Genomic DNA, 10,035 nt, shown 5'->3' on the forward strand with positions numbered 1-10,035 from the left:
AGTCGTCGCTGCTTGATCGGCTTGGGCATTTTCTGCAACTTCTTGAAACTCAAGTGATATTAATCGTTAATTTTATTCGGCCTCATTCTATTACCTCATACAATTTCACGCCTCGTGCGTGACTGAGTAATAGCCCATTTCCGAGTAACCTAGCTTAAGCCTCTCCATTAAAGAAAGACCTGGTGCACAACAATTCCTATGAAAATGAGTGAAGTTTTCAAGTGAATGAAACCTCTTTTTCGTAAGAAAAGATGGGCGCCAAGACCCGCTTTGAGAAAGAGGCTAAAGGTAATTCGGAAATGGGTTATTGGACCGTTCTATTAAAATAGCCCAGTGCGTTAATTTAAAAGTACAATAATGACTACTTAATGACTGGCCCCAAGGGAAACAGTGAGTTTTGTTTCCCCGAGACCCTCAAAGTTCCCCGAGGCGAAGCTAAGGGAAACATTGAGGTCGAGGGGAAACAAAACTCACTGTTTCCCGCGGAGCGAATCATTAAGTGCTTTGTTATACCCCCCAACTCAACAATAGAAAAGAAACTGCGAAAAATCGTTTTTTAGACGCCGGCTGACACACAAATTTGCCGAGGTTTCAAGAAGCATGACCTGATCACGTGCGAGTCGAAAGTTCAAGTCGTTGTTTCCCTAGGGAGTTAGTGAGTTTTGTTCGCCCTAGGGAGTTAGAGAGTTTTGACCAACGGCACGTGACACGTTCTCGTCCAGTCGGAAAACGTATTTGAGTTGGGAGGTATAACAACAATCGTTATTTTGTTCCTTCGATTTACATTTATATTATAGAGTTAGATTGGCCTACGGATAGCTTGTGCTAGTCTATGCAGGCCAGTCTATCAAGGTCTACTTTCAAACGCTGTTATAATTTCGCGTACCTTGAAAGCAAAGACTTAGGAGACAAAGACCTCAGACTTCGTGTTGTACAAGACTGGTCAATTCACTTTGACAGGAGCCCTGATGAGTAGGAGCGTGCAACTACCCCATATTTAAGTCACGGCGTTTTCGCAGACCGATCTACTTTTGTTTTGAATTTACCGCGAATTCAGAGCCCCGCAAGAACCTCAGTGACCAATCGCAAACACGGACCAATTTTTAACTGACGTCATCATTTTACTGGAAGATCAAAAAGAAAAACAAAATGACGGAAAGATGCAATGAATTGTCTGATAGTTCTAGTACAGATCCTAGTGTACAGAACTCACCTATTTCGCGCCTATTTCCCAAACGTAACACTAACTAAAGGCCTTAAGCACTGACAAAACACTCTCTCACAAGTAGCCCTAAAGAAGACGTTGCTGATTACTGCAGCAATTAAAGATGTATAGAAACAACTAGCTAGCACTAGACACATCTATGCAACCGCATACCTATTTCTTTGTTCGTTGCATATCCACAACATAATGCTTTAAACATACTCAAGACGGAATATTAACGACAATTTGAGACAAATTTTAAAGTCTGCTTGTAATTACAATTCAATAGACTCTTCAGGTCTACATTTGTCTTTTAACGTTTTCCGAATAATGAAGATTGATCCCAACACAAAAGAAAGATCTCAGCAATATACATTAAAGACTAGCCCCAAGGGAAGCATTGAGTTTTGTTCCCCGAGACCCTCGGCAGTCGTCCGGGTGTTTTTTATACCTCCCAAATAAAAAAATAGCACAAACTGGCGAAAAATTAGTTGTTTGACGCCGGCTGCCACACAAATTCAGTAAATTGTTTGACCAAGGCCCTACAAGTAAACTGCTTGAGCATTTGCCCGGTTTCAATTAGTGCACGACCTGATCACGTGCGTGCCGAAAGTTCAAGTTCGCCCTATGGAGTTAGTGAGATATAACAGAAAACGTACAGTGTTTGAGTAGGGAGGTATAACACTGTTTTTTTGCGACCTGATCCCGTACAAATCGAAAGTTGACCCAAGGCACGTGACATATTCTCCTCCAATCTGAAAACGTACATGAGTTTGGAGGTATATATGACAAACTGTTTTGTTATCAGGTGGCACTTGGTCACAATTTGACTTGTACTGCAATTTATCACTTTTCCGGGCATTTGGGTGAAGTATTGATTGATCGAAGATGTATCAAGCCTATTACTTTTTAGTTATCAAAAGCTTTAAACATTGTACGTATTTTGATATGTTCAAATAAAGACAAAGTGAAAGACAGGACATTTTCTTAACTCATCACACTCAAAGTTAATGAATCCGTTCTTAACCGAATCCACTCTAGCGGACGATCTAGGCTGATTTACAGCAGTTCAGTTGTTTGATCGTGTCCTTGGCTGCTTGTCGTACACTTCTGATCTTCCAGCAGTAAAGAATCGGGTTTAAAGACGAATTTAGAAAGGTAAGAGTTGCTGGAACGCAGAAAGCTATTTCACTCAATTTGTTTCCAGGCATTCCCCGATAAGTCATGAGCGTAACCACAACGATAAACGGGATATAGCAGGTAATTAATGATAACTGCACCCATAATACGCTGGATACTGACTTCTTGTATCGTGCTATATTCAGAGTCACTTGCCTTCCGTTAGGTGGCCCTTTTGGGACTGCGTGCACTTGAAGTTGATGCTGTCGAAGCTTGCGAAAAATCTTTGCATAGGAGAAGACAGAGGTTGTTAGAGAAAATGTTGTAAGCACAAAGGCTACTGTAAAGGCAATACTATCATTCCAAAAGTACATCGATCCACATGATATACCAATCAACCAAAAGCACGTGATAACTACACGAGCTCGTGGTAATGTCACAACTTGTCTGTATCTCAGTCCAGATAACAGGGCTAAGAGTCTGTCCACGTTTATTGCGCTGGATGTGAAGACCGATACTTGACACAAAATGAAGCTTGAAGCGTTACATAGCTGATCTATGTAAAAAATAAATTTCGAGTTTATTCCAGTCGTTACAGACAACAAAAGGAAAACGGCGAAAAGTGGTTGCGAAATAACTCCAACGGAAAGATCAGTGACCGCCAGGCATCGAAACAGAAGTTTTGTCGGTGGATGAAGAGAAGTCTCTTTGTGAAGTGCAACAAGTATCAGAGTATTGCCCAGGGATGCTGTAATGGATAGAAAAATGTTGAAGGCTGAAAGAAATTCAAAAACGTTCATTGGTATGTTGAGAGCTAAGTTGTTTGGTTCATATCCCTTGTAAAGTTTCCGTCTACATTAAAGTTCTCATTGCTGGTGCGTTTGTTCCGCCGTTGAGTAAGAGTATTTTTTAGGTCGGATCGGATGTACAACAGCTTATCTGCTGGCAGCTTGTTTTTCCAGAAAGAAAAACTGACAAATCTTCTTTGCTATATTTATATAGTTCTGTCTTAATTAAAATAATAGGGGTACCGAAAGGGCATATGTATGTTGAGGATACACTCTTTTGAACCTTGTTTTGCATAAACTGCACAACTGAAAGAGATTAAATTAACCATTGTAATCAAGCTTCTTAATTAAAGATAACAACAAGTTGTTTTCAAAAGGATTATGCTTTTCAAGAGCGCTCTGGTTATTTTCCATTGTCCGCTAGAACCCTTTTCTTGTTTAAGGTTTGAGATGCGGTATGAGATTTTGGGGATATTATATAGTCTACCAAGTATCTCCACATTTTTTTATTAAATAGGCCTGATTGACGCATATTTACAAAACACATATATTTAGAAAACAAAACCAACAAGAAGCTTATTGCATTCGACGGAAAGGAGAACACAGATGTAATGCAGACTGGAGTGAGATTTTATGGGACAACCGGCTAGTGGATCTTTGGGGCAAAATTGGCCTCCCTGTAGCAGGGGCAAAGCAAATGACGCTATCGCAAAGCATGTGCAGACGAGACTCTGTTTCTCTGATCGTTTGCTCCTTTATGATTCTGGATCGTGCAAAGCAACACAAACGTAACCTGTTTCGTCGGGATGCGAGATGACGTGCTTTTGTTATAGTTAAGATAATAATTTGTCTTTTCTTGTACGCGACTTTAGGATGGATTTTGATTACATTTGATGATTAGTTCCAGTGGCGACAAATAGTTCACTACGTATCCAGCTAAGGTCGAAATTGTTTGGAATCGATGGAAAAGATCTATAAAAGTAAGCCTGAACCAAAGAAAGGCAATGTAAATGCTATTTATTTTAATTCATCAGCGCGGAAATATTCAAATCAGTCGCCAGTGGCACAGAGTTTGTTTATGTTGGCTACTAGTCGTGCTTCGAACAACAACCGTGAACTATATTTCTCACGTACATTTATAGTTTTATAAACGTATATATAAGTAGAAGGACGGAAAATAAATGTACTGATGAGATTATGTTCCATTGATTGTGTTGACCACTGTATGTTCAGTATTTTCTATGACATGGCATAAAATAATGCTCTCTCGTGGTATACCACGGAACATCCCACTTGTCAATTGTTTTTTTCTTGGTATACACACGCCTAAAGGCTCGGGTATACCACTCAAAAGCTTTGCATAGCTAGTCTGTATCCGTAGATATATTTGTTTTATGTTTAAGAACGCACTAGAACAACCAACAACACAACGATAACAATAACAAAGTACAATCTCATTACTAGGGTAGTAAAACTTTCTCATGTTCCCCCGACTGTCTGTACATGTCTAAGCATTACCCAGTTCAATGCATTTTACAGTTTTTTTTCCCTCAACGAGAACAAAAAAAATTAACTGTGGGACACTAAGGAAGATTTCTTCTATTATACCAGCGCATTTTGTATTTTTTGGATGAAAATTTTATCGGTTTTCATTGTCTAATTTTAGTTGTAAGCGGCAGACTTAAACGCTTTCCAAATTACGGCTCAGTAAAACTTTTTGGTGAGCGTATCTAATCGCCGGACTTGGTTCAGAGCTAATATCAGGTAAAGGCAAATTATCAATTTTCAGTGACATTTTACTCACCAACGCGTCAAAAAAGTAGCCGAAAATACGCCACCAGAATTACCAACCAAAGCGACAAGGAAGGTAACCGAAATAATTACCTTAGAGTTCCACTTATAAATAGTTGGACTTAAATAACCTAGAATGTAACTTCCGCTTACTGCTTTCATGATCGATCAGAACGATGAACTGTTTACTAAGGATCCTACCAGAATATCCAAAATGACGGCTCCAGCATGAACCCAGAATGCATTGCAAACCTTGCTGCTCATAAGCATCAACGGACGTACAATCCGATGACAAGAGTGTGTGATACCACAGGTATCCCACACAAAAATCGTTACCATTCAATAAGTTAAGTTAAGAATCTGGGATATGGTAGATGATTGATATATAAACAACGTCACCAAGATTTAGGTCTGAGCGGTTTTCATTCGCGCCTTATTCGAAAAAGTGTATTTTACCCAGATTTACAGAGCTTTGTATGGAGACTTCATCTTGGTGTCCCTCCGTGGTGCCCCTCGGAGGGACACCAACATGGCGGCTGTAAAGTTGAACAGAAACATCTGTCATTGAGTTTGCCATTGAAACAAAAGTAATTACTATAGAGCTCCGAAACATTGGAATTAATGCTTCTGCAAGAACTGTTCAGTTACCAAACACTTTGACCTCCCCAAGAGCCTTCTTCAATGTCACGCAACGCATAAACTTGGAAATTCAAACGTGCTCTATAACAAAAGGCATTTAATTATTAACTATTATCTACAGGTAGTCCGCAGTTTGCGAAGCACCGGCTGGACAGCGCGGTTTTGAATGAAGCCAATTTTGTTTGATTTGTTTGGTTTGTCTATGGAGGTCTATAGTCTATAGTCCATAGTCGTCACGCAGTGGAGGAAGGATTGCGTGACGAGCAGTAGGATCGTCTGAGAACTTTACGATATTTCTGTAATTTCAAACTGGTAAACGGTAGAAAAAGTCGGAATTCAAGTAAATAGCCAAGCACTACAACTTTGTCGTGTGTGCTCCTCGTATCAAAATGTCGTTTCAAGTTGCTCCTCCGTTCCCCGACCACGTGACCAAAACGGTGTCGCCTCTATCCCAGGCTCTCACCAAGAGTACAGATCCTGTGCTGTGTCGGTTTCTGCTTTTATATTCTTCTCTCTGAAAGAGCTTTGGAGGGTGATGATGATGGCAGAAAGAGAAGGGAATTTCTGTATCGCAGGGTCACAGATCAACTGTTGACTTGCTGATGATGGATTCATTTCATTTCGGTGAGGACTATCACGACAAGTTTGACCCAAAAGCTTACCTTAAAAATTACAGTCAGGTGGAATCATACAGTGGTGAATTTTCGTTAAGATGCTTTCATGAATTTTGGTCGAAAATGGCAAAACGAAACGTAAGAGTTCTCGACTTTGGTGGGGGACCTGCCATCTACGATCTTATAAGTGCGGTACCATATGCCGAAGAGATCATCTTTGCCGAGTACAGCGAAGAGAATCGGAAAGAAGTAGCCGCTTGGAGAGAAAGATCACGTGATGCTCACGACTGGTCGCCATATTTCAGTTTTGTTGTGCAAAGATTTGAAGGCAAGGGAAGCGAAAAAGCGTTGATTCGAGAGGCTGAGCTAAGAAAGAAAATAACTCATATTTTACCGTGTGATATCGCATTGGAAGACCCCGTGAGATGGCCCTCAACATGGACTTCTCAGCTTGGCTTGTTCGATGTCGTGACAACAAGTTTTTGCATTGAAGCAGCCGTGAAATCTGAAGTAGAGTACGGGAATGCAATTGCCAAGTTGAAAAAATACTTGAAACCGGGTGGATATCTGGTCATGCATAGCTCCATAGGTGAGACTTTCTACACCGTAGGCAAGGAAAAGTTCCGCTGCTATTTTGTGAGCGAGAATCAAATCCGAGAAATATTACGCAAGGAGGGCTTTTGTGAGGTGGCCGACATGAAATTACAGGCGGAACCAACAAGCGAGTTATATGATCGTGAAAAACTGTACTTTGTTAGCGCTAAGGTCAAAAGTGTACAATAGAGATAATTTTGGAATGACTTTAACATTCATGAGTTGCCTACAGTTGAGCTGGGTTGGAATCATGAAGTACTCAGAGAAAAATTAAAATGCAAATTTATTGAAGAATAGTTTCACGGTTCAGCAAAGTGGCATGGTCTGAGTCACGCCGAGCACGAGTCCCGTAAGTTAGAGTCAAGTTAGATTTCTTTTCTCTTTGTTTATTTCTTCTTTTTTATTTATTTATTTATTTTTATATTTTAATTGTTGTGTCACAATCGTGTACAAGAAATACGAGAACAACCTTATTATACATTTTTTTCCCTTGAACAGACCTTACACGAAGCTCTGACTTTATCATTGTAGCTAATGGTGCATAGTACAAAAACACTGTGAAGTTGCCTCCCGATTAACGACCGCTAGTTTACGCTTGACTTAGTATGGCATGACGTCAAACTCGACGGTGCGTCAACACAAAATATTAATTTTGACGTTATTTAAAAAAAAGCTTACTAGGTTTTTACAGTAATGATCAGTAATTATTCCAAGACAGTTTGTTTATTTACAGCTGGCCTGCAGTTTGCAAAGCATGTGCTGGACAGCGTGGTCTTGAATGAAGCCAAGTTTGGTTTGTCTGTCTCCCAGGGTTTGTCAGTACGGATGTATGGGTTATTGACCAAGCTTGTTCGGTCAAGATGGCTGGATATTGGCCAAGTTCTTTTTTTGCGTGTTTATGGACCGAGACGGAGTCGAGGTCCATAAACTCGCAAAAAAGAACGAGGTCAATATCCAGCCATCTTGACCGAACAAGCTTGGTCAATAAAGGATTTATTATATGGCTTTCGCGGAAATTTTTCTTGCGGGACACGGCGGGTAGTCCCGAGCGGGCAAGATAGCTCCATCTTGCCCGCTCGGGTAGCCAATCACAGCGCAGGATTTGATTCATCTTGCCCGCTCACGGAGCTAGCCACATAATAAAGCGTCCTTATTGCTTGTCACGCAGCAGAGGAAGGATTACGTGACGAGCCGTAGGAACGTAGAACTTTACGAAATTTGTGTAGTATCTCTAACAAACTAATAAACGGTGGAAATGTCGGATCTCAAGTAATTAGCCAAAAACTATAAATTCGTGCCCTGTGCTTCTCGTTTTAAAATATTTTTACGTGTAACTCCTCCGTTTCCCCGAACATGTAAATAGAACTGTGTCGTCTCAGACAACTCCCAACCTCTCTCGGAGAGAGCTTGGGAGGTTGGCCGAGAAGGGAATTTCTGTCTGGCTGGGCCACAGATCAACTGTTTACCTGCTGATGACGGATTCATATCGTTTCGGTGAGGACTACCACAACAAGTTTGACTCAAAAGTTTACCTTCAAAATTACAGTCAGGTTGAATCATACAGCGCATTTTCGTTAGGGTGCTTTCGGGAATTTTGGTCGCCTGAAAATGGCAAAACGAAACGCAAGAGTTCTCTACTTTGATGGGTGACCTGGCATCTACGATCTTATAAGTTCTTCACCATATGCCGAAGACATCATCTTTGCCGAGTACAGCGAAGAGAATCGGAAAGAAGTAGCCGCTTGGCGAGAAAGATATATTTCAGGTTCGTTGTGCAGAGGTTTGAAGGCAAGGGAAGCGAAAAAGCGTTGATACGAGAAGCTGAGCTAAGAAAGACAATAATTCATATTTTGCCCAGTGATATTGCACGGACGACCAAGCGAAATGGCCCTCAACATGGACTTCCAGCTTGGTTCGTTCGATGTCGTGACAACTAGTTTTTGCATTAAAGCAGCTGTGAAATCGGAAATAGAGTACAGGAATGCAATTGCCAAGTTGAGAAAATACTTGAAACCAGGTAGATATCTGGTTATGTACAGCTCCATAGGTCAGAATTGCTATAGAGTAGGCAAAGAAAAGTTCCGTCACTCTTTCGTGAGCGAGAATCAAATCCAAGAAACATTACGCAAGGAGGGCTTTGGTGAGGCGGACATGAAGTTACCAGCGGAACCAAGAAGGGAGTTGTATGATGGTGAAAAACTGTACTTTGTCGGCGCTACAGTCGAAAGTGAACAGTAGATTAAAATTGCTGCTTTAACGAAAAAGAGAGCTGTTAAAATCTGTTCAAGCTAAACTATCAACAATAACACTAAATTCAATTACAGGTTGTGTGACCACAGCGTGTTGCGTCGAACACATATTACACTACATGTATGTTGTATATTAAACAGCTGGGAATCAATGGGAGAATTTACTTTCATAATCGGCAGGGAAAAGGAATCAAATCTTATAGTTCTAATCTTGTACTACTGGTATATGACTGTGACTCAGCAATTAAAATTTCAACCAAAAGACCAAATCGGCAAGTAATAGCTGATAAAAAAGTCTAACATGACTCTAGCCTAGCGCGAAGCAAATCGAAGGGGATAAAACTCGTTCCGTGACTTACAGTGCGGACCGAGAAGACCAGGTCAGTAAGAGTTATATATTTTAGTGGCTCTAACTACGTACATGTAAACGTAGTAGGCTTAGGTATATTTGTTTCTGTTTCTATCAAAAGTAGAACACTTTTGGTAAGTATTTGAAGTTCTTTAGACGAAAGATGATCGTTTGAAAAAAAAAAAAAAAAAAAAGAAACATTTTATAACGTTTCACTCACTAGTCCGCGTTTTACTGGTCCACGTTTTACTGGTCCACGTTTTACTAGTCCGCGTTTTACTAGTCCACGTTTTACTAGTCCCCGTTTTACTGGTCCACTTTTTACAAGTCCGCGTTTTACTAGTCCACGTTTTACTAGTCCCCGTTTTACTAGTCCACGTTTTACAAGTCCGCGTTTTTACTAGTCGCGTTTTACAAGTCGGCGTTTTTTTAGTCTGCGTGTTACAAGTCCCCTTTTTATTAATCCTCATTTTACTAAGCCGCGTTTTACTAGTCCCGCGTTTGATCCGCGATTTTCTTATCCGCGTATTACTAATCTAGTCCAGTCCAGTCCATGGAAAACAGTATGCCTTGAAAGACACGAAGCCGGTTTCTCAGTTGTTCAGTTCATATAGCCTCCTTATGGCTCGTCACGCAATCTTTCCTCGATTGCGTGACGAACTATAAAAACGTCTGCGCATGAGGCTAT

At 40.7% G+C, this 10,035-nt stretch overlaps 1 protein-coding gene and 2 pseudogenes across 1 annotated transcript; 2 read left to right on the forward strand and 1 right to left on the reverse strand.

Moving 5' to 3' along the window:
- Positions 1-2,027: 2,027 nt before the first annotated feature.
- LOC149095684 (melanocyte-stimulating hormone receptor-like) lies at positions 2,028-5,064 on the reverse strand (annotated as a pseudogene).
- Positions 5,065-6,010: 946 nt separating this feature from the next.
- On the forward strand, positions 6,011-9,518 carry LOC110041517 (indolethylamine N-methyltransferase-like). Its single transcript, XM_089281794.1, has one exon. It carries the CDS (start codon positions 6,144-6,146, stop codon positions 6,936-6,938), a length of 795 nt encoding a protein of 264 aa, XP_089137920.1. The 5' UTR covers positions 6,011-6,143; the 3' UTR covers positions 6,939-9,518.
- On the forward strand, positions 8,222-9,518 carry LOC110041518 (nicotinamide N-methyltransferase-like; annotated as a pseudogene).
- Positions 9,519-10,035: the final 517 nt, after the last annotated feature.

The sequence above is a fragment of the Orbicella faveolata genome, unplaced genomic scaffold, assembly GCF_042242905.1.
Source record: "Orbicella faveolata isolate gen_17 unplaced genomic scaffold, um_ofav_v1 contig_5, whole genome shotgun sequence".
NCBI lineage: Eukaryota > Metazoa > Cnidaria > Anthozoa > Scleractinia > Merulinidae > Orbicella > Orbicella faveolata.

Coding starts and splice junctions, on each gene's coding strand:
- LOC110041517 (XM_089281794.1), top strand. CDS start 6,144: ATGATGGATTCATTTCATTTCGGTGAGGACTATCACGACAAGTTTGAC.